At 31.5% G+C, this 25,885-nt stretch overlaps 2 protein-coding genes across 2 annotated transcripts in view; both read left to right on the plus strand.

Annotated features, from left to right (window-relative positions):
- The first annotated feature begins 5,782 nt into the window (after positions 1 to 5,782).
- The window catches only part of LOC139513058 (lysosomal thioesterase PPT2-A-like), a 28,056-nt gene continuing 7,953 nt past the window's right edge, over positions 5,783 to 25,885 (plus strand). Inside the window, exons 1-7 of the mRNA XM_071301171.1 lie at positions 5,783 to 6,055; positions 10,474 to 10,627; positions 11,994 to 12,086; positions 21,175 to 21,229; positions 21,970 to 22,022; positions 22,736 to 22,807; positions 24,933 to 25,017. Of these exons, the coding sequence (XP_071157272.1) occupies positions 5,870 to 6,055; positions 10,474 to 10,627; positions 11,994 to 12,086; positions 21,175 to 21,229; positions 21,970 to 22,022; positions 22,736 to 22,807; positions 24,933 to 25,017 (698 nt within the window). The 5' untranslated portion in view covers positions 5,783 to 5,869. The remainder of the gene's footprint in view (positions 6,056 to 10,473; positions 10,628 to 11,993; positions 12,087 to 21,174; positions 21,230 to 21,969; positions 22,023 to 22,735; positions 22,808 to 24,932; positions 25,018 to 25,885) is intronic.
- LOC139510379 (uncharacterized) lies at positions 17,305 to 20,261 on the plus strand. Its single transcript, XM_071296961.1, has 5 exons — positions 17,305 to 17,619; positions 18,043 to 18,091; positions 18,435 to 18,617; positions 19,352 to 19,470; positions 20,179 to 20,261. The coding sequence occupies exons 1-5, from the start codon at positions 17,448 to 17,450 to the stop codon at positions 20,259 to 20,261; spliced, it is 606 nt and encodes a 201-aa protein (XP_071153062.1). The 5' UTR covers positions 17,305 to 17,447.

Here is a 25,885-nt window from a genome sequence, read left to right on the forward strand (position 1 = left end):
TAGCTTCATCCATCGATAAAGTCCGTTTGTTGCTAATTATATCACAAAATATACCTCAGAGGTTTTTTATCGTTCGGCTGCTGTCATGTTGACGTATGTGAAATATCTCCAATATTTAAAGCCTCTGGTGCCATATTACCTTTTATTTTTATTCTAAAACGTGGTTTGTATATAGAAATAAGAAGATGAGGTATGAATGCCAAATGAGACATCTTTCAAAAAAAGACATTATCTAGTAAAGTAAGCAGTTATTGGTTATTACAAGGCCGTAACTAGGCATCTTATTTTAGTGAGGCAAAATAATTGAGCCGAGCGAAGCGAGGCGTTAAATTTTTTTGGAGGGTATGAAATGAATGGTGCAAAATCCTGCGTTCTAGGCATTTTTAGAGAGTTTGATAATGTTTTGAATTTGGACAGTTTTTATATAAATTGTTCATATTTAAAGACTTTTACTAATACCAAATTTTTAACAACTTTATTTGAATTTGTATGTAAGATAATCATCCAAATATCAATTTAAATCTGCCGCCAGAACATAGAACAAACATCGATTCAGTAGAGTTTGCCAATTATTTCTATGGTGGGTTCAGTCAAATTGTTTTAGAATCATAACTTTGGTCTGCTGATATCCTTATCGCGATGAACATGGAGCATGGCAAGACCGCACAACCTCTCGCCACTCATGTATGCTCTTTTCCTAGATTTCAGTCGTTTCAGGGCAGTCTGTGTTTCTAAAGGTAGCACATTATCATCAACACAATGATCAATGTCTTCTTCCAATTCCTTCTCCATCAGCAATTCGGTAGCAGCATCGGTAGTAACAGTTTTGTTTGCAAAAGGGAATTAAGCTTTCCTATAAAGGCTAGCATCATCATACAGTCTCAGTTACAAAATATTAAACTCGCTTGTATGCTGACAAAGAGTAATCAAACTAGGGATAGAATGAGATAAGATACATGTATATGATCTATCTATAGAGTAAGTATATATGATATGGGTACAGGGGAATTAAAATGGAGTTTTGACGTTTACATGTAGGTCCGTAATTTCAAATTATTTCTGGAAATAGTCGGTGGTATTTTAGTTCCAGAATCTATAAATTTAGGGGTTAGGGGTTGGGGTGTCTGATTCCGAAACCTCGAATATAAAGAAATGAAATTCCGTAGTCCCGAATTAGTAAAGACAAAATCCTGTGATAAAGGTTCTATACCATTCCTCAATAATGTCAAATTGGAATATGGGATGTTCCTTCAATTTTTAAGGTTAAAGAAACATGGATCATGAAAAACTAATCCATGCATGTTTCATATTATTTATATTTTATCTATCTGTAAAGAGAAAGATTAAAGTTGATGAAACGGAGAAATGAATACACAGACAGGACTGCCCCCTTGCGATGCCCACTACTTGATTTGTCAGTCTACTTATCGTTTTTGGATTGTTCTAATGAAGTTATATGCATTACGCAGACTACGTTCACAAACAAATTAGTTTACTAGAATTATTCCTTCTTTACCTTCAGTGTCGCTTTTCCTTTTTCTGCAAGAGCCTGTTTTTAACCGGAGATCCATGATGATTATCGTTACTAGGTTAATGTAATTGAGAAACATCACCCGTTGAGATGCTGAGTTATATCCAGGAAGAATAGTTTAAAGGAATGATGACAAGTTATAGAAATTAAGGTTGAGACAGAACAACAAAAGACTATTTTATTTGTATATATGTATAAAAAAAAATAAGCAGTGTCGAAATTTTAGTGAGGCAATTGCCTCACTTGCCTCAAGGGTAGTTACGGCCTTGGGGTTAATATTGATTCACTTCTAGGGTCTTTGCATCGGAACTAAACACATTTATTCAAAAACCAGTTGTTGGCATGACACGGGTTATGTTCAGACTCTTCTCATATATGTTATGATGGTATGATACTAAACCCCTAACGGGAAGGATTGTGCCTGATGTTCATATGATGATTTCATAATTTTTCAGTCAGTTTAATTGAAGTCTGGAGCTGGCATGTCAGTTAACTGCTAGTAGTCTGTTGTTATTTATGTATTATTGTCATTTTGTTTATTTTCTTTGGTTACATCTTCTGACATAAGACTCGGGCTTCTCTTGAACTGAATTTTAATGTGCGTATTGTTATGCTTTTACTTTTCTACATTGGCTAGAGGTATAGGGGGAGGGTTGAGATCTCACAAACATGTTTAATCCCGCCGCATTTTTGCGCCTGTCCCAAGTCAGGAGCCTCTGGCTTTTGTTAGTCTTGTATTATTTTAATTTTAGTTTCTTGTGTACAATTTGGAAATTAGTATGGCGTTCATTATCACTGAACTAGTATATAATTGTTTAGGGGCCAGCTGAAGGACGCCTCCGGGTGCGGGAATTTCTCGCTACATTGAAGACATGTTGGTGACCTTCTGCTGTTGTTTTTTTCTATGGTCGGGTTGTTGTTTCTTTGACACATTCCCCATTTCCATTCTCAATTTTATAGTCATAGGTTCAATGCCGAAAAGTACGCTATAAATGACCCAAAAATTACTTCTGTAAAACAATTCAAACAACAACAAAAAACCGGCCCAATATAATATATAAAAGGAGAAGAAATCTATCTAATAAATAAAAAAGTATATAGGTTTGTATATATAGGAGCCTGTATTTCAGTGGTTGTCGTTTGTTTATGTGTTACATATTTGTTTTCGTTCATTTTTTTTTATATAATTAAGGCCGTTAGTTTTCTCGTTTGAATTGTTTTACATTGTCATATCGGGGCCTTTTATAGCTGACTATGCGGTATGGGCTTTGCTCATTGTTGAAGGCCGTACGGTGACCTATAAATGTTAATTTCTGTGTCATTTTGGTCTCTTGTGGACAGTTGTTGTCCCATTGGCAATCATACCACATCTTCTTTTTTTATATATTAGATCCAACGCTGCAATTTTCACAAAACATATCAAATTTTCCACCTTGTCGCACAAACATATGGATAACATCATTACAGCTTATTTCCTAATGCATGTAGAGCAAAACTTTGGTTAGCTTGCTTGCTTTGTTTGTATATTGTACAATTATATTAGGATAACAACTAATTAAATTCAAATATAAAATATACAAGTTAAACTATGCCTATATATATTGTTTAAATATGCCAATCTTATTTTCAAAGCTTGTATAAACAACTATACACACAAAGCAAGTAAGCCAACCAAAGTTTTACTTTCAACGGTAAGCATTAGGAAATCAGCTGTAATGATTTTATTCAGTTTGGCAAATGTCCGAGTCCATTAATAAACGAAAACAAAATGAAACTACAGTTGCTGACTTCACTACCTTCAAAACAAAGGGAACAGTTTGGAAGTCTCATATACTGAAATGTGACAAAAATAAATACTTATAGATTTTGTTAACACTGCCATGTATGTAAATATTTCTTCGCCTTTTTTACGAACACAAAATTCAAGGATCACACATTTGCCTTTAATTATCTACACGGAAATTGCTGTACTCGTGAATATTAGCACCGGCTTACCCTAGTTAGTTTGTCTCATGGGTAATTGTGTTTTTCGCTGTTGTTTCGTTGCTGTCTGGTGGACGAATAAATGAAATCTCCGTGCCATCATCAAACATATTAATGGCTATATATCGGGTAATTCAAACCCTTTTTTCTTTGCATAGAAACAACTCTTCGTTAATCTGAGCATGGAAGGAATACTTTGTATCACGAACTATAAATGAGGATACACAAAATGAAAAACTAAGGGAAATTGTGAATCCCGCATTGCACGAAAAAATGTGTTGTATTTCAGTAAATAACACGTGTTCTCGGTTGATTGTAAACACGTAGTAGTCCATCATGCATTGTTACTCATTTAGTGGATTGGTCAAAAACCTAGGTAAAAATAAATTGTGTCACATGTTAATAAACAATTACATGTGCGAGAACATAAGTATGTTAATTTATGCATTTCCATATAAGGTAGTGGTCCCGACCTGTTAACCATTCCGCTAAATTATGCTCAAATGAAACCAAAACTGTCGCATTGGTGTGTTGTAACATTTCTTTAATATAGAGATTTCCACGATATTACACACGTACAAAAAATCTAGTAAACATATACAACTTACCGTGAGCAACATGCATTGAACTCGAGGTATTGGTGGTGTATGTAAAGGTGATATCAATATATGGCTAGCTTAATTACTTCCTAGCTCGTTCTGAGCTGAACCGTGATATCATTATTAGGTTAGGTATACATTCTGTATTCAAGAATTGAATGCTGCTTTTTGTAACTTCATTGGGGTGTAAAAGCGTTGACCGAAGTACATTTTGCATGAAGCGGGGAAGCACTTCATTCTAAAAATGTGCGCACGGTCAACGCTTTCACAACCCTATGAAGTTACAAAAAGAAACATTCAATACTTATAATTACATTTTTTAGCAATGATCTTGAATACACGAATTTTATAATTTGTATTATTTAATTCACCTGTGCACTTTATTGTGGGTCCACGTGTTTTCAGGAATGATAACTTTTATTGAGTAATGCAATCGCTTAAGGAATAACACGTGATATGCAGTTAGCCAATCAGAATAAAGTATGATAATGAAACATACATCTAATGTAATTACGTATATATACGGCATGTGCCTGTCCCAAGTTAGGAGCTTGTAATTCAGTGATTGTCGATTGTTTATGTGTTAAATATTTGTTTTTCATTCATTTTTTGTACATACATTAGGCCGTTAGTTTTCTCGTTTGAATTGTTTTACATTTTTTTAACTGACTATGCGTTATGAACTTTGCTCATTATTGAAGGCCGTAAGGTAACCTAAAGTTGTACAATGTGTCATTTGCAGGTCTCTTGTGGATAGTTGTCTCATTGGTAATCATACCATATCTTCTATTTGTATTTATACCCTCTATTCGGAGAAGTCTAGTCATACAGACAATATATCTTACCATACAAATCCTTGGTTATATATCTGTCGGACTAGTCTTCTCTTAAAGGAAGCCGTAGTGTATCTACCCTAATAATGACTTAAATTCACGGTTCAGCTAGCCCAGTAGCAAGCTAGTCATGGATAATTACTTTATCTAGACACTCAATAAATTTTGCTGTACATGTCACGGAAAGAAAACTATTTGAACGGAAGAATAAAAATCTTACATTTTTTAAATTCGTTAAACCAGGACTTTCTCGTGAAGTATAAAAGATTATTAATACTTCTTTATAAATCCGTGTTATCCAACCAGGATGTTACACCAAAGCGTTTCAATTTCCATATCATTTAACATGTTTGAGTATGGGTTTGTTAACAAAAATGTATCATTCAAAACATGCCAATATTAAAGCTCTTAAAGCTAAACAATATTTTAAAAAGGGGACTAAAAGACAAATGACAATCAGTCATAAATGATGAATCATGGAATTTAGACAGCGCTTATATGCTTACAACAAAAATTGAACAAATATTAACAAAACAAACAGTACAAATTCGACCAGGCTTGTGCAGTATTCATATGTATGTATCCTATAAGCTGCAGTTTGCTTTTGGGATAAAGTATTGTTAAAAATAATACGATTTGTATTTCAAACTAGATCGAGTTGTATTTCAAGCTGGTCCGTGTTGTGTTGAATATTGGTCCGACTTGTCTTTGAAAAATAGTCCGAGTTGTCATAAATATTGGTCCGAGTTGTTTGGGGTCCGACTTGTCTTTGGTCCGAGTTTATATAAATAAGGGCCTATACAAGTCATAGAAGCATTTTGTAACTCAAGAAAAAACAATATTGCTTGCAGAAATCTTTCATTTGAAGGGATATTCAATGATGTTTTCAAAATGATAATAGCTAAATCATCATAAGGTCCGAGATGTTTCGAAATAATGTGAGGTTAAAGGTCAGCCTAATCATGAGGAAGAACACTGGATTAACGTTAACTTTCCTAATTTTTGCATTAGTTGTCCCTTTTACAGTTCAATACAAGCCGATTATATTTATGCATGGCATTATTGGGAGTCCTACTGAGGCAGAATATTTGATTTCTATTCTTCAAAAGGTAAAAATGCACAGTATCATGAGTATGTTCGTCCTATATATTCCTCCTGAAAAAGGAGCACCACCATTAATAATGTTTAATGTGAAGGACTGTGAACGTTTGTTTATAAAGTTTCCAAGAAGGAATATATGGAAAGAAAATTCTGAGAAAAATGCCTGTGGTATATCAATTAGGACTTATAATATTTTGCCACAAATGTCATCCAAAACTTTGTTTTTTGCACAGTATAAACATTATTTCTATGTGCTCTAGACTATACACATTATTTTTGCAAAGGAGTAGGTCCGGTAAGGACCGATTTTGGCCTCAAATTTCAGGTTCATCTGACGAAAGATTTTGACCACTTTTTAAACACTTAAGTGTCTATTTTATTTAAATTAATTAGTTTATGTGAATGATTTTAACAGATTTAGTCATTAAAAACGATCCGATTCAAGCTCAAATATGAAAAATCTACCTAATATGCCGAAAAATGTCACTTTTCAGATGGTTGTTGGTAAAAATGAAAGTGGCCGCATCCGTGTTCATCCTCAACCTTTATATATGTTATGTATTATCATAAAATACAACTTACATTTCAATATTAAGGATGAACACAAATGCGGCCACTTTCGTTTTACACGAAAACCGTCTAAAATTTAACTAAAATGCTAGAATTATGAGGATTTCTGTAATTTAGCATGACTTAATGGTGCTAGTACAGGATATATGTGCATTGTATTGTCAAAAACAGCCCATATTTATGTAGCAGAAGCATTCTACTGTCCAATAAATAACTAAAGGTTTACATTTTAACAATTTTGTAAAACAGCTATATTTTGGGGCCAAAAAGGGGTCTTACTGAACCTACTCCTTTATGGGTCTCATTCTTAATTGAGGGGGGCAGGACCTTTTTCGGGAGGTCAGGGTCAGGTGTTTTTAAGCTCAGGATTTCGGGATTGACCCTTTGGGATCTGGGAAATCTATTTTTTCAAATTTTGGGATGTCGGAATTTGATTTTTTTTTAAATTCAGGACCTCAGGTGAGGATTTCATGTATTTAAGCATGGGATCAGGACCCCTCCAACCACCCTTCTTAAACGATGAGGCTTATTCTTATTTTACAAATTTATTACCTCAATCTAAAATCTTTGAGATCCAATACATTCTCATTCTCATTCACAACACATATACATAAATATCAAAATAACTACATTTTGGGCCCTTTATGAGGGTCGAAATGGGAGTACCTTCATGACGAATAACGGTAAGAAATACTTGCCAAATGATGTTAACGGTAATTTTTGGTATATGACGATAAAATGTACACTTTCTTTAATCATCGACTGATTTTGACGAATCACATTAATTTCTTTCCAAAAATGATGGTAACGATAATTATTAGAGACACCTGACGAATCACGAAAAGGATATTTTGACAAATCACGGTAAAATTTTAACCATTTTGACTCAAACAGTAGCCGAAAATAGCTGTTTGACGCCTTACGTTAGAAGGCATTACTACCCTCCTTTATATCTTGCTGTTTGCTTTTGAACCTATAATTGTTTACATTTTATACAATGTGACTTGGATTGAGAGTTTTCTTATTGGCGCTTATACCACATCTTCTTATTTATAGATAGAAATTAAATAATAATTCACATAAAGTAAATGAGATTACCATTTAATAATGTATATCAAAATAGACCAATATATTTATTAATTGTTATAATTATGTACATGATTTATATTTTTATTTTTAAGTCAGTTTAATCCTTTCGAAGTCCAATATCTTTGATTTTACTGCCATGTCAGTGTGCCAACACAAACATTGTATTCAGTTTATCATAACAGAGGCACGCTTAGTTTCTTATCCAGAAAAGCAAGAAAAAGGATTAAATAAGTATGTCATAGGAATAGAAAAGATACCTAGGGCAAATGAAAATTGGGACTTCTAAGCAAGTGTTACAAATTTCAGGCAGTATTTTTTTTCTATCACTGTAATTTAAAAGTCTCAAAGGGATGGTTCTATAAGGTTAGGCACCTCTTTGTCTGATTATAATGATACACTTTTTTTAATGGCAATCATGGTAATTAAATTACTTTCACCAGATGCAACAATCTACAAAATATATAATATTAAAAAGTTTTGGCTGAGTGAAATAAAATATGTAAATTGTCAGTTTGAGATCATAGGTATCAATTTACAATATATATCTAAACACAATATAAACATTAGTTAACAGCGGTCCTGAAATGTTTTTCCCCTGGTGTTCTCTGCAGAAAATTTTCTGGTCTTGACCATTATTTCTATTGCAAATTACTTTTCTGATATAGTTCATTTTGAGCATAGAAGATGGATTCAGGTGAACAAAAAGTAATGCCAAGATATTAATATTTTTCTACTCATTCAATAAGTTTTCCATTGTATTTGAAATTGTAAAAGAGATGACTGCCTGCTTATTTTGTAAGCTTGTTTTTTTAAGATAAATTTATATAAATTAAGACACCAATTTGCAAAACTTAAATCTTTTATTAGCTTGTTTAGTTTTTCTTGGAGACGATGTGATGGAGAGGAGACTGGACCATTATATCATCAGCATACATGAAACTATGTATACTGTTATAGGCAGCAAATTTAGCATAATCTGGTCAAATGTTTGTTTCAGGAATAAAGTAATTTATAACATTTTGAAACAAATAAGAACTTATTTTGACCCTATATTCTATCTTGGAAAAATATACTGACAATATAATATGATATCTTATTATATATGTAGATAGGTTATGAAGAAATTAACCTGCAAGATTTATACAAGATGATTGATATAGGAAGTAATAACCTTCATTTAAGAATTTTAAGTTCTGTCTTGCTTAAGGTAGACCATAAGTATAAAGTTTTCTTATACTTTGTCAAAAGGAAGATTTTACCATGGTTTTTTAAAAGATACAATAAAAAGTATGGGTCACCATTTTTCAAAGCTATGAGTCGTTGAAAATTGCATAAATTTGGTTAGATTTGTTAATGAAAAAACACATTTGTGTGCATCAAAAAAAATTCTATGAGATAGAATTTTGAAATAAATTGTGAGAAGATAGGTTTTATAATATGTTTTAAGAAAGTAAAAAGAAAAAATGGTGTCACCAAACTTGTTTTCTTGTCACAAGTAAAAATAAAAAAATTCCCTATCAGTTTAGTATATATTTTTTACCAAAAGAGTTATCCAATCAGTACATGGTAATAAGGCAAGCTGAGAACATATAGACAGCTTAAAGAAAATTATAAATTGGAAACCTATTTATTGTTAAATATAGACAGAAAAGTAATAGGGCATTTTGCTAAAATTTGTATTAGTAATAGTGTTCTTAGAATTGAACAAGGGCGTCACACTAAAACCCCTATAGAAGAAAGAATTTGTCCTTTGTGCCTCTTAGAAGTTGAAGATGAATTTCATTTTACTTTAAAATGTACAAAACTAAATATAATTAGAGACCAACTGTTTTCCAAAATTAGTGAAATAGTTCCCTCTTTTTTAAATATGACTAATGAAGCAAGATTTAAATTTTTATATACGTGTGTTGAGACTGATATAATTAGAATTATTGTTAAATTTATAAGCGACATGTACATTTCTAGAAATGCTTTATTAAGCACTAAATAACTTTGTGGTACCACCTCCCCATATAATGTTTGAAATTGGTATGATATATATATATATGTTTGTATGTTTGTGTATAACAAATTTGTATTGTCTTGGTATCAATCCTGTAATTTTGGATTTTAAACCAATAAAAATTACTTACTTACTTACTTACCCCTTAAATGGCTTATTTGAATAAAATGATTTTAAACAAAATTTGATATTTGTTTAAATATTTTGGATAATACAATAAATCACCAAGTTTTCTTCATATATATAAACAGTCTAGCCATTAAATTGCAAATATGTCTCCAAATTTGCAGATTTGGACAAATAACTAGACCGATTTTGTACTGTGATTGTACAATCCAAGATGGCGGTATACCATGAATCTATCTTAAAATATCAGGCCCGTAGCCAGGAATTTCCAAAGGGGGGTTCGTTGGACTAACAAACTCGACTTTAACAGTTGCAATTCGAACAGAACATTGACTTTAACAGTGCTTATTTGTTTTCAAGGGGGGGTTCGTCCGAACCCCCCGAACCCCCCCTGGCTACGGGTATGAATATGCTTAAACTTCATTGAATGTAAAGACAATAAAGATGTGGACATTATGATTGCCAATGAGACAACTCTCTATCAGAGACTAAATGACATAGAAGTTAACAATTATAGGTCATCATACAGCCTTCAACAATGAGCAAAACCAATGCCATATAGTCATCTATAAGTTTAGACAGTTTAATTTGACTCCTGTGATATTTGTACCATAAAGTGTTGTATGATTTGTTCTTCAGGTTCATCCAGGGACACAGATAACAGCAGTCAATGCCTTCAATAGATACCAAAGTTTTGAACCACTATGGGAACAAGTCAACAATATCACTAAGATAGTACAACCTATAATGAACAGCAGTCCAGATGGTGTCCATCTCATATGTTTTTCTCAAGGTTTGTCGGATAATCTATAAAGTTTTGATAAGATAAAAAACAAATCACTTACCAAACAAATTCTGGATATTGAAATCTACTCATAAAAGAGTTATGACGAGGATTTACTTAACTGTTTAATAACACAACATAGTGTTTGTTTTAAAAGTAATCCCAAATTTTGTGGCATGTCTAGATCTGTCTGTGGTAAGATTTCAACAAAATCGATGTACATAGTAAATATAGATTGCACAACTGCAACAAGTGTATTATGATATTTTTCCACTCTAGACAGTTAAATTTTAATATTTAAAGCGGGAGGCTTGCCGATCTTTTTAAATAATTAAAATTTAACTGTTGAGAGTGGAGAAATATTGTGATACACGAGTGGTGGAATCTGTTTCTCTAATGATTTTTATCCTTCCTTTTCAAAGATTTGAGGAAAGTTGTGTACTTTTGATGTGATGTCATCAGGCATGGTCGCATTTTTTCATGACGTCACAATAAGAAAATTCAGAAGAAAACAAGAAAATTTAACGTCTTGTTTAAAATGATCATATTTCAACCAAAACCTGACAAATTAAGTCTTGGTAGCCAATTCATTTGTCAAGGGGCAGGGGGACAGCATAGAGACTGTACTCCACATTTTCTGCAGTTTAAATTCTTTAAAAAATCTTTGATCCTGACGCCAGGACACTTATAAGCAAAAGGTCGACTTTTTTTGGTGTATCAAATGGGAAAGTATGTCCATCTAGCATGGTTTATTAATTTTTAGTATCTTCACCTCATTTTTATGAATTATTGATAATGTAAAGTTTTTGTGATACCTCAACACTCAGCCTCAACATGCTGAAGGAAAACCTTTATATCTGAAAGACTTCAACAGTATATAATTATAATCAGAAGAGCCGTAGAGACATTTCATCATATAGTTTCTAACTGAAAAGCTATGAATTTTTCCTTCAGATAAGTTATTCCGCTTGATCAGTTTCATAAAAATAATCTAATGAAGAACCCATAAATATGACATAGGGCATCATTTTACAACATTATTAAGCACAATAGGATTGGAAAAAAGCAAAACAGAAACCTAATACTATACTATAATTAACGTTATGGACAGGATCAGAGCCTAAACAAAACATGTGTCTTACAAATCTATTACATCAAATCTCATACTAATAAAATATTATTTCATATATTTTGTTAACGGTACATCAGGATCTTATTTCTAAACCTTTAATAATGTAATTTCCTAGGCACATGAAATACTACTCTTGAGAGAATACACTTCAAAACATCTAACTAACTTTATCTTTTCAAGTTGTATGATTAATTTTGTAGACACTGTTTTGTAATTCCATATGATAATTGATTTTGATTTCAGGTGGTCTGATCTGTAGAGGTTTGCTATCTGTATTGGAACATAATGTTGACACTTTTATAGCTTTAAGTTCACCATTAGCTGGCCAGTATGGGGGTAAGTAATTATACCTCCGCTTTAAAAATGTTGGGGTGTAACTGTTTTACAGTTCATACCTGTCAACTGACCCGTTTTCTGCGGGTGTGACCCGAGATTTTGACAATTCTGAGGGATCACCCGGACACCCGCCGGGTCATTGAAATAACCCGGGAATTCCGAAAATGACCCGATTTCACCCGTATTTCTTAGCCTTGAGATTGATTTCATAAGTAATATTCCTTTGAAATACCGGCAAATTCGTAATTCTTCCATGAACAGGAAGTTCATCTAGCTATAATGAGTTCTCAACTAAAATTTGTAATTCTCATATGCTAAAAGAGAACTTTTTGACAATTTTTGAATTTTTAAGGTAAAATTATGTTGTATTCTACTAAATTTTTCAATGTCCAGAGAAAATGTTACGGTCATGTTCCATATTCGGAATATTTCTACTATATTGCATTTGTTTAAGTATCAACAAATGTTCATTTTACCAAAAATCATACTGATTCATTTATTTCTATGAATAGTAGATGCTACATAATGGATTTTATTGGGTCTTAAAGATTATGGATGCTCTCTCGATTATATTTAATAACTTTTGTAGTTGTGAATTATTTTGTATAAAAAGCACTTCTTATTTCTGTACATAGCATAATTCAAAAAAGTGTATGCGGATAATAAAGAAAATGATTAAAATTGCATCTCCACCTTTGATAGATGCTGATGTAATTCTTTTAATTTCATATTGAATACCTCAACGTCTGCATGCTGGCTTCCAATTATTTATAGATTCTGGCATCCCAATATATACGAAAACTGACATCCCAACATATCTGGATGCTGGCATCCCAAAATATCCGGATGCTGGCATCCCAATATAGTCTGGATGCTGGCATCCCAAAATATCCGGATGCTGGCATCCCAAAATATCCGGATGCTTGCATCGCAAAATATCTAGATGCTGGCATCCCAAAATGTCTGGATGCTGGCATCCCCAAATATCCTGATGCTGGCATCCCCAAATATCTGGATGCTGGCATCCCAAAATATCCGGATGCTGGCATCCCCAAATATCTGGATGCTGGCATCCCAAAATGTCTGGATGCTGGCATCCCGGAATGTCTGGATGCTGGCATCCCAAAATGTCTGGATGCTGGCATCCCAAAATATCCGGATGCTGGCATCCCCAAATATCTGGATCCTGGCATCCCAAAATGTCTGGATGCTGGCAACCCGGAATGTCTGGATGCTGGCATCCCAAAATGTCTGGATGCTGGCATCCCAAAATATCCGGATGCTGGAATCCAAAAATGTCTGGATGCTGGCATCCCGGAATGTCTGGATGCTGGCATCCCAAAATGTCTAGATGCTAACATTAAAAAATATCCAGATTCTAGCATTCCAAAATATTGTGATTCTGATTTCACAACTATTCAAACATAGCTTTTCTTCATGATGGCTTACACATTTAAATGCTGTTTTATAATCAACTGTCTTTTAGTATTAGTCCACTAAGATAGCACCAACTACATTTCCTAAGATATTGAATGCACACGAAAACAAACCAGTAAACCAAGAAATGTAAGAAACTACTGATGAATGCCTCTAGAGAATCAGAAATCATTGGTCACAGAGTGAATTGTATACTTAACCAACATACCGATTCTGATTTGAAAGCTAATGCCAACAATTTGATATTATAAAACTATGTCAATGTTCTAACTTTTACAATAAATGGCATATTCTAATGCTATTTTTCTTACTTTGATTACCATTAAGTGAGACATGTATACAGGGAATTGTGGTCTGTAGACTACACATTTATGTATGGTGACAAATTACAATTTTCCAGTCTAACATGCATATTTTTATAGAATCAGAGATAATTGATTAATCGAAGTCATAAATAACAATGATAATTTTACTTTGTTTGCCTATCAGGGTCGAAGAAATTGATCAAGCCTTAAGCACTTCAATGAAATCTGTAGATTTGTTATTTAAAGTGTAATAGGAATATAGGCTAGACAGAATAAAACAAATATGTTTGTCTACATACCAAATTTTATTGGGTTACAAACTGTAGTAATTTTTACTAGCATGGTATTTTTTAATCCTGTGTTTTATTTCACATAGATAATATAATGTTTTACATGCTCAGAAAACAGTACAGCTTTTTTTTAATCTATATTATCCATAAATAACTGAAAGAAAATATTGTGAAACTTCATTATTGGTACAATAACTACACTGACATTTTTTGTTTTACAGTTTATAATTTCTTATTTGATATACATTTTTTTTATAAAAGAAATGCTATCTACAGCACTAGAGATGATACATAAATAAAAAATACACTATTAATAACATAAAGTAACAGTTAATATTTTATAGTAACCATTTAAAAAAAAATAATTAAGTAACCACTTACATTCTTGTGTAATTATAAATAAAATAAAATAAAATTGTGCCTTTTGCTTCATTCATAAACTGGTTATATTTCCAATCTTTTTCATATCTACAAATACTTTAAATTAATGCTACTGTACATTCAAACATATGACTAAATAAAAAAACTAAATTCATATATTGCTAAGATAACTAGTTTACAGATTCATATCTTTGGTATAGTTTTGCAGTGTTTCATTAATCAAAATTGAGAAAGGAAATGGTGAATGTGTCAAAGCGACAACAACCCGACCATAGAGCAGACAACAGCCGAAGACTATTTTTGTTGAAACCACAAAAACAACCTCACTAGCAAGAACATTTCTGATATTTTGGGATTGGGATCTTATATTACAAATTCAACTGCAAAAGTTAAAATTTCACACCAAAAAAATTTATTCAAATGTTCTAAATGTTTAGAGTTTTTTTAAAATTCCATGAGAAATAATTTATTGAAAATTTGTCTGAAATTATGGTTGAATCATTCCAAATAATGATTTGTATCAGAATTTTAAAAGTACATCAATTAAAAAAAAAATATCATGTTTACAATAAAAACTTAATTTGACTTCAAGATAATACAAAAAGTTCAGCTTCATTTAGAATTAGTACTTTTTAACATTATTGTTAAAACTTACGTAACCATTTAATTTGTTGCGGATTTGATATATATTTTAACCAATACTTTGAACAATACTATAAAAAAACGTATATGCATCTACCATATGTTAAGCTGTTAAAAGTGTGCATTCCTTTACAATCTAAAAAATTCCCTATGCAAATTTAAACCTACACTTGTAACTGAGCACACATGAGCACACAAGACTACAATCCCAGTATACATTTTAATAACCAAAAATCAACTTTTCAAGTATGACATATATGTATATATATTTTAATCTGAGAAAATGCAGGATTTCAGGATGCATATATTTGTTCATTTATAAAATAGACAGCAGAGTTGGTGTTAGTGGGTTCGATTCCCATCCTAGGCATTCACTTATACAGGCTGGTGGAAAGCAGGCAGTTAAGCTTAGTGGTCCCACAAAATATATTATTTGTAAAAAATAAATCTTGTATACATAAAATTGTACTACAGTTTTATTCACATTTTAAGCTTAGTTAGGAAAGTTATTAAAACATTTTTTTAAATGTTTAAAAAAAGTGTTTAGTATCAATAAAAAAGAACCATATACATATTACAAAGGAAACAGTTTGTTAACACATATATAATGCAATTGAAGAACAGAAAAAGCTTCAGCAAAAACAATATGCTAAATACCACTGATAACAGCCTCAATTGGAACCTTACAACATAATGTATTTCATTAAAATATTCGTATAGTTGTCATCCTTATATTACTTAAAACCAATTGATGATAACAGTATATTTAAAAAAAAAATTCCCTTATTTTCCCTTATACAGGTCTGTCTTATTTTACATTTTTAGGAAATAAATTGATATCAGTAAAATGGTCTTTACAAATTAATGGATTCAAAGCTTCAACAGATAACATGTTAAGGTTTTACCATACCACAAGACTTTAATTAATATGGTTTGTTGAATTTTTATAAAACGAGGTGCTCCCCAGGGCGCAGCTTTATACGACCGCAGACGTTGAACCCTAAACAGTTGGGGCAAGTATGGACACAAAATTCAAGCTTGATACAGCTCTGAATTTGGATTGTGATCAAATAATTGAAACAATATAGGTTTCTGACAGAGAATGAATGTGTTCTAAGATCTTAAACTTAAAAACTTGTAAATTGGACATTTACCTATTATGGTCCAATATCCAAAATCAAAATACATGGTCAGATTCAGCATATCATAGAACTTCAAGAATTCAATTTTTGAAGAAATCTGATAATTACCTCGATTTGGACTAACTTGAAAACCTCACTCATAATAAAAAATCTAAGTATACATGATGATATTCAGCATACCAAAGAACCCCAAGAATTCAATTTTGGTTAAAATCAAATTAAATTTGAGACCTTAATGTAGACCAATTTGAAAACGGTACCAAATATTAAGTTTTTAAATACACGGATAGATTCCGCATATCAAGGAACCCCAATAATTCAATTCTTGATGAAATCTAAAAACATAGTTTAATTAGGACCCTCTTGGCCACTAAGTCCAAAACTGTTGTAATCAAAACTCCTAAAATCAATCCCAACCTTTCTTTTGTGGTTATTATAAACATTGTGTTTAAATGTCATATATTTCTATTTACTTATACTAAAGTTATGGTGCGAAAACCAATAAAAATGCTTATTTGGGCCCTTTTTAACCCCTTATTCCTAAACTGTTTGAAAAAAACCTCCCCAAAACCCACCCAAAACCGCTCTTTTATGGTCATAAACCATTTGTTCAAATTTTATAGATTTCTATTAACTTATACTGAAAAAGGAGTTATTTATTTTAATAAGTGCAATAATCTACATATACATCCTAACGTGTGTATTTGTTATTTATAGTGGTAATGAATATTGTTAAATTTTCTTAAATTGTTGGAAATGCTTGATTAACAGTTGTCAATAATAGAATTGATTTTTAATTTGTATCAGATAATGCATATCTTTTAATTGCACCACAGCAACGCAAACCTTTAGATTTGCCTTTAATACAGTGGCGGATCTAGAATTTTTCATAAGTGGGGGCCCACTGACTGCTCTAAGAGGAGGCCCGCTTCAGTCACGCTTCAGTGATTCCCTATATAAGCAACCAAATTTTTTTCCAAAAAAAGGGGCCCTGGGCCCCCCCCCCCCCCTAAATCCGCCTCTGACATGTACCTTAATTATATCCTGCTTGGGTCTGGAACATAATAGAAATACATGTGCATTATAAGAATGTGTTGTATTGTAAGATATGGAAAAAAAAACAGTATTACTTACTAAAATTCTGGTTTGCTTTACAGAAACACTATGGAAGAAGACAAGGAAAAAATAATCTTCCCAGATGAAGATTCTTATTTCCCCCACGATAATGAATTGGAAGATGGTATTTTTTTCCCTGATGAAAATGCTATTTATTACCCTGATGAAAATGGTATTTTTTTCCCTGATGCAAACTTATCATCAGATGAAGAATGTTATGGTAAGACATATTCTAAACACAAGCAGTAATAGTGAAGGTGCTATTTGTTTTTATCAATTTGGTTTTCAAAATTTGTAATATGCCATGTGATCGCATGCTTTAAAGAAAAATCAAGTGCATCAGTCAAAGGATATTTGTGCTCAAAGATAACACTTTATAATGTAAATGGTTTATTACAATTGTCTTATGTTCAGTAATGTATAATTAGATTCTGTAATTTATGTAAGCAGAACAATCTTTGTATCATGACATGGGTTACATGTTCATGTATGGCCATACATGTAGACAATTAATGGGCTATATATCTACAATTTATGTTGATTAATTATGACCTTACATGTATGTTTTTAAAAAAAATTATAACATATTGCAATGAATGGTGGCACTTTGATAAAAAAAAATTACCTATGTATTTTATTTCAGATGAGGACAATTTTTGTTGCTCAAATATGTGCTCTTTGAAATTGTCAAAGTAAGTTTATACAAACTATTCTTAGCTATGAAGATATATGATTATTTTTTAATTTTAAAGAAAAAAGTTTGAAATTTATATATCAAGATTTTTGAATTACTCAAATATTCTTATAAGAAAGTACTAAAGATGTAATAAGAATTGATTATGCATGTTATTTGATATTTCAATTGTTAACTCAGGCGGGATTATTATTTTTTAAACTTTGCATGGTGATAAGATATATCAAAATTTGCATAAATATCTTGAATTGAATTGTTCAATGTATATCAATTAAGAAAGTACTGGGGATGAAATAAGGCTTGAATTTGCATAATATTTAAAATTCCAATTTATAATTTAGGCATGATATCAGAACTGCAAAAGGGAGTTACCCAGCAGACAGTGTGTCACAAGCTAACTGGATAGTACAGTATCTGAATATGCATTCTACCGTTTCTAATGAAGTTTCAGAAGGCAAAGTGGTGATGAAATTCAAGAATAGCTTTTTTATATGTGGAAAAGTAGTATGTGAAAAAAACTGGAGGTAAATTACTTTTACTGCTAAAATTATTTTGTTCATACATTGTATTTTAATCAAATAATTATTATTTACAAAGACATTTCTTTTTCAAAAAAATGGGTTTTTTTGGTAGTTAAATGAAATTGTAATTGATGCAACATTCATTTTTATAGTTTCCAGAGACAATAACTTTAAGTGAATTGATATCAAAGAAATTTCAAGTTAATGTTTGAAACCACAAAAAAGAAGGTTGCAATAATGTCCAGGATAGTTTGATCTTATAATAAGTCTTAAAGAGTTATTGCCCTTTATAGTAAATTTTTAACAATTTGCATTAATTTGGTAACTTATTGTAAATACTTTTCTCTGTATCTAAAGGGCCAAGTTTATATAGATAGAGGAAATTGTAAGTAGCAAGAATGTTTAGTAACATTAAGATCTACAAACACATCACCATCACCAAAACCCAATATTGTCATAAATCCATCTGTGTCCTTTGTTTAATATGCACATATACCATTGTGAGCGGCACAGGCTCTTTGGAGCCTCTAGTTTTAGTTTCTGGACAATAACTTGTGTGAAAGTGAAAGAATCCTTTCTGAAATTGTAACACAAGGTTTTAAATTATACCAGAAAAGGAAGGTTGGGATTGATTTTTGGGGTTATGGCCCAAACTGTGTATGAATTAGGGGCAAAAGTGAGTACTAGTATATAAGTATTATAAACAGTATTTATAAACATTTCTTTTTTTTTCTCAGAGAAATATATGGTATTTCCGATTTTCGATTCAAAAAGTACAGACAGATGTGTATAAGTGGACAAACCCATGTAATCCATGGTAACAGTAGTACTTTTAAATTACAACCAAATTCTTCAGGTAAGAATTAATGAAAATAAAAATTCAAGGAGGGATAAAAAGTAAACTGGCTTAGGCAGAGATCCTTTGTTTAAGATAGGAGAACTATTTGGCCCTGTTGTTGTAAAAAATAAATATCTGGACAGCAATTGGATTTGAAACAAAATTCTGGAGCAGTTTTGTTAATTTTTAAAAAAATAAATACGAGATATTTCAATTATAAGTAAACTTTTCTCGGCAATTTCAGCCATTTTTTTCATAAAATTAAACTGTCCTGGCAGATTTTTTTTAACTCAGTTATTATTTATTTTTATATTTTTTGCAAATAATATAAGTAAATATCATGTTCTTTATTATGCAATTTAAATTTTAACAATATGTTGAGTAAAACAAAAGTTACAGATAAAAACGTATCGAAAATAACTGTCCTGGTTTTATCTGTCCTGTTAATAGACCTTCCCATATATTTCAACTAGTTACTTCCCCTTATTTGTCACCATTCAAAGTTATTCCTTATATTTACGTTTTATGGGTGAAAAAGATTAAATCATTAAAAATATAAAATTCAAATACATATTGAAAAATAACTTTTCAATATTTTTATACCTTTATACAATATTTAAAAAAAAGTTGAAAATTATTTTTTACATTTGTACTCCCTTTTACTGTATTACTATATTTTATCATACTCTAATTTCCCTATGAAATAGGTTAAGATTTGATTGAAAGGCAACAAAGCTAATAACCTTACACTTTCTAAAATTACATTAGATATTTTAAAAATGGTAGAGGATGATGATACCAAAAAGTAAAGGATACAAGACTGAGTTACACATATTTATAAAAATTTATGAGTGCAATGAAACAAAAATTAATAAGATTTAAAATGACTGAACCAAGTGAACATGCATTGATGTTTTGGTATCTTTGATATACATTGTAAGAAAATGTACCATAAATACTGAAATTCAGCTCGAAAAACTTCGTACGCGTTATGACCTGAGATTTGATTCTTCAATGCAGGTCATGACCTGCATTTTCATCGTCACAGGTTGACAGGTATGGTTTTACTTCTTGTCTGTCTGTTTGTCAGTCCATCCATCCCATCCATCAGTACGGACTCGTCCCATGAATATTTTTTGTTGCATCTTTCATGTCTTTCTCAGGAACTACATTTCACAGATTTCTGAAATTTGGTTTCAGGCTTGAAATAAGTCAGCTCTAACATGTGATGCCTTTTCAGATTCATCACTCAAAAGCTTCCTTTTTATGGAATACTTCATCATTTAACACATGACATCAAAGTTGAACAAAAAAGTCATTTTCATCACATTTTTCTCAGGAACTGCATTACAAGGATTTCTGAAATTTGGGTTCTGGGTTCATTTAAGTCAGCTATACTGTGTAATGTGTTTTCAGATTCATCACTCAACAACTTCTTGTTTACCGTGTGTTTAAACTAATTGTCCATTTGTTTTGTAAAGCATGAATACTTACTTGACTGAATTATTTGAATTACCAGTACACATCTTTGACCCTTGTTATCACTGGAATAGCAAGTAGCTTGTGTTTTGCTTAAGATAAGAAACAGATATTAAAATCATAACTTTATGCTGATTAACAGTTACAAAATTTTAAATGAATAAATATTAAATGAAAATCTTTATTCTTATCAAATACAGTAAATATAAGTTGAATTTTTGGTATTTTGTCATTTATTTTTAGACACCGACTACCTCAAGGATTTTTTTCCATACTACCTCAAGGAAACTATTTATAAGTAAGTTTTTGACATATAAGATGTGTAAGTATGGGGAGAATGAAAATGTCTATAAATTTACAAATAAACATGAGAATGGAAATGGGGAATGTGTCAAAGAGACAACAACATGAGATAACTGACTGGGATTATATTCAGCAATGTTCTTAATGGACTGGGGCGTGTGGGGTTAAACATGTTTTCATAGGTAAATATTAAAGCTATGGAACTTTTTTCTATCATATGAGTTTAATAGATGATTACTGTCTGGTGAGTGGAAAAGTGAAATAATAGTCAATACATTCTTGCTCCATCCTTTGTAGCTTTGAAGGTTCTTCTCTAATATTTGGCTTTGACCACTTGTTTAACCATTTGATAAGTGTCACTGATCAAGTTCTGGTTTAATTGCTATTTCTTCAATTTAATAAAGAAGATAATAGGCAAATGAGTTTTAAAAGATTGAATTGAAATTTGCTGCAGTCTCATGTTCTATTTCTCAATTACTCTTTCATTTAATAATTATCCTCAAAAAGAAATTGTCTTGAAAAACGAGTGTAATTCTAATCTTATGTGCATTGCTTACCTCATTTACCAGCTGTGTGTATATTTCAGTTCTACCTGTCAGAACAATGTTTATTTCTTTGTAACATTTTAATAATTTAAAAAGTTTGAAAAGATATTTCTGAAAGATGGAATAATACTGTATTCATTAGATTTGTCATAAAATTGTAAGAGTTATCCCTCTTTTCTTGATATTACAGATACTTTTACACAAAGAATGGACAGAAATGGTCTGTAGCTAATTACTGGAGAGGTATATTTATCTATCTATCTATCTATAAGTCTGAGCTATGCTTTGTTTCATATAACAACAGTAAGACTAAATATTATCATTAAAATTTAAATGATAGTATTTAGTGTATGTTCATCTAAATCAATAATTCTTATGTTAATGGTCTAGTAAATATAAAAAAGAAGATGTGGTATGATTGCCAATGAGACAACTTGAACTATCCACAAAAGACCAAAATGACACAGACATTAACAACTATAGGTCACCGTACGGCCTTCAACAATGAGCAAAGCCCATACCGCATAGTCAGCTATAATAGGCTTAATGGTCTAGTAACTCAGTTTATATACCCTTCCACTAAAATATGAAGTAATTTAGAGTAAGCTTAAGAAGTTGCTTACATCCACTTCCTTTTGTTTATGTGGATGGGTGTCTCATTTGCAGTCATACTTCATCACTTTATTTTTGATAGATTGTACACCTTGCTGTTTTTTCTTTCATATATATTATAATGTATCAATACCAAATCTTCTTGATGTGGGTTGTTTGTTATATAAAAAGAGAAATTGAAGGCAAAAGAAAAAGACTTAAATCTAGTGTTAATGTTATGATGCTCAGTCTAACATTATTTTTTTTTAAACATTCACATGTATTTATAGATACCAAGATTATACTTGGGTAAAATATAAAACCTTTTTTTTTTTTTTTTTTTTAAATATTTGTATGTATTACAGATCCCCACCATACAGATTTGTATCATGAGTTTTCATCTTACCTATACAAGCTAGATAGTGGACAGAATTCAAGTAAGTAATAAAACTTGTGGAGTATATTTGGGAATGAAACCGCAAGAGTTGTAATGTTTAACTACCAACAACCAGTTATGCTTTTAAGCTCACCTTACCCAAAGTTTTTCTCACTTCAACTTTTTAAATAAAAAAATCCTTGAAACTACCAAGGCCAATTGGAACCAAACTTGACCTCACGGTCATCTTTTGGGTATATATTTAGAACTTGCTTCCTGCCCTTGAATGATCTATTTTACTTAAGTTTTGTATATCATGCAAAAACTAAAATAGACTTTGGAAACAAATTTGTAAATGGTTCCACTATGTCTTGCTTGCAACTGCTGCTGTCAGTGTCAACAGTAATGTACAAAAAACGCCTAGTCCATCAGAGCAGATAAGAAATCACAAATTGTGGTTTTTACCCCTCCATTTTTTATTAATTATTTATTTAGTTTTTCAATTGCATTATCAATTCAAAGTCACCCCTCAAGCAAATATCATATTGGGTTTTTCACCACCAAGCTCCTTAATGTATTGTTTTTTTCATTAACATGATATTGAATGCATGTGTTCACTCATCAACCAAAATGAAATATATACTTTATATACTCTCGCACTAAAAATAAACAATGTTTTTGTCTAACTTTGTTTACATAAATCTGGATTTACTTGTCCCTTATTAGAACTTTTGGAATCCGATATTGACTTCATATAAGTGATTTGGACTCGTGTTCCAACTGATTTAGTTTTGAAGAGTTCTAAATCTGTTATCGTTAAGGCACGCAAATACGCCTGGATGCCCCATTGCACGACCCTGTGCGTTCAAGGGACCGTTCCTGACAACACTAGCTGAGTCTTGTTATCATCATAATCCTCTCAAAAGAAAACTAAAACATGCTTCTATTCAATATTTTTACCAGAAGTTTACTTTCGTTTTAATTCATTGCTAAGTGTTATGTTAAATCCAGAAAAGTACGAAAAGAATTATGACGACATGGCTAACACTAATTGGATAAAGACAGAGAAGATCGAAATGTTTTCCTCACCATGTGTACCGGAACATTTCAATAGGGACCCTTACAAACGATCTATTTTTAGAACGAAAGGACATTTCCTATTTTTGATATTACAAAAATAGATTTATGTGACGACTATGTAATAGATAAGGGTAAATAACCCACACAATAGCGACTAAGAGCATTAAGAACTCATGGTTTTGACAAATTATTGTGTTTTTCTTTGCATGAATTGGGTTATAGAACTCTGCAATGGGCAATTGCATTGGGTTTTCAATTATTTTCATTTCGTGATCACGCAAATACGCAGCTTATCTGGAGCTCTAAGTCTATCTTTTAGTGACTTACAGTAAAAAAGAAAATGCCTTCATGTTATCTCTTAGAATCAAACTTGTCTAATCCATTGCAGTTTTTTCAGAGTTATGGCCTCTTTTTGTGTAATACATTTGTATCAGTAGTACATTTGATCAGAAAACCTTTCAGTTTGTTGGATGTAATCATTTATTGTAAGATCATAAGGGTTTGCCAAATAACCTATTTTACAGTAATGTGCAAAATAACTGTAATTAATTCTCTTTTTATACAAATTTTAATTATGAAGGATGTTTCTGTTTTTTTTACTTATTCTCCTTGTACAGTTTTTAACCTATGTCCTTGAAATTTAACAGAAAGATTGCAAACATGTTGAAGTTGTGCACCTAGTATGATGGAATTGTGTAAGGAATTTATTATTATTCCTTTGAACTTGGGAACTTAGTCATTTGTTATCAAAATTTTCAAAAGACAGTACATGCACCAATATGTGTAATCAGCTTTTGATGAATAGTATAAATTTGTTCACATCATGATGATCTATATCCATTGCCTTTGAGGTCAAGTAAGCCAGTTTTTAGTAAGCCACAACTTTATTATTTTTTAACGAACACTACTTTTATGATATGTGTAATTTTGGTTTACCCCCAAAAGCTGATGTGTCACATGCAATCATGACCAAATTTTACCATATAATCAATATACAACTTACTTATATGTGTAAGAATTTTATGTAAACTAAGGCTGATGAGTCACATGTTAGCATAACGGTGTTAGAAAAGTAACTTTAAAATCAATAAAATATTTGTTTTTAGACTACAGAAATAACTTTGTACGTTTGAAGAAGCTTGTTTTGATAGGAGGTCCTGATGATGGAGTTATTACCCCTTGGCAGTCCAGGTTTGTATAGTTATTGTATTCTTCATAAAATAATGTATGTAAAACTGATTGAACACCTTAAAACATAACGTGTCATTGTACATTAACTAGATCTTAAATATATAAACGTTCTAATGTTAATGAGTAAAAATATCTTGTACCATGTGTGTGTTAGAACCAGCTGTTGTGGTTTATACAAGTCCGACAGAAAAGTAGGTCTTGTGAAGATTTGGTTCTATTTTAATATATTTTTTATTGAAACAGATCTATAAAAATCAACGAAAGGGCATAGCAAATATGACAATTTTCATTAAGCCATAGCAGTAAAATATTTTCTTCTTCAGAATATTTGGGTAGTGTGAGGAGGTTTTCTGTCTTTTGTCTTTCCGTCCTTGCTTCTGTCCATCAGTGTGTCCAAAAGTTACTGAATAATAACTTGAGTATTCCCTACTTCATTGGAATGAAACTAATACAGATGAAAGATTTATATAGGGAAAGGAAAGAAGTCTGGAGATTTTGAGGTCAAATATAAAGAACACTGTTACAAAAATAGAAATAATTTCAATGGTTTCAGGATGGCAACCAGATTTTCCGTTGCTTTATTAGAAATGAACTTTATATGCAGATGAAATAAATAGGGGAGGAGAAGTAGCCTATTGATTTTTGGATAGAAATGTCAAAGGTTATGGTCAATGTAATTAAAATAGGGAAAAAATGGACAATGGTTTTAATCACAGCTACTTTTTTACTTTAGAAAAACATGAAGAATAATGTAGACGAAATGTACATCTTGTGATCTTGTGTTTTAAATTATAAGCCTGGTACCTTTGATAACTAATCAGATATAGCCTTTATTTTTGCCGAAGAATAATTCTCCCTTTTATGAAAA

This window comes from Mytilus edulis, chromosome 2, assembly GCF_963676685.1.
Source record: "Mytilus edulis chromosome 2, xbMytEdul2.2, whole genome shotgun sequence".
NCBI lineage: Eukaryota > Metazoa > Mollusca > Bivalvia > Mytilida > Mytilidae > Mytilus > Mytilus edulis.

Excerpts from the sequence above, each read along its gene's own strand:
- LOC139510379 (XM_071296961.1), top strand. The coding sequence starts at position 17,448 with ATGGAAGAAGACAAGGAAAAAATAATCTTCCCAGATGAAGATTCTTAT. Across the intron at positions 18,092-18,434 it reads TGCTCTTTGAAATTGTCAAA|GCATGATATCAGAACTGCAA; the intron begins GTAAGTTTATAC and ends TTTATAATTTAG. Across the intron at positions 19,471-20,178 it reads ATTACAACCAAATTCTTCAG|GCAACAAAGCTAATAACCTT; the intron begins GTAAGAATTAAT and ends TTTGATTGAAAG.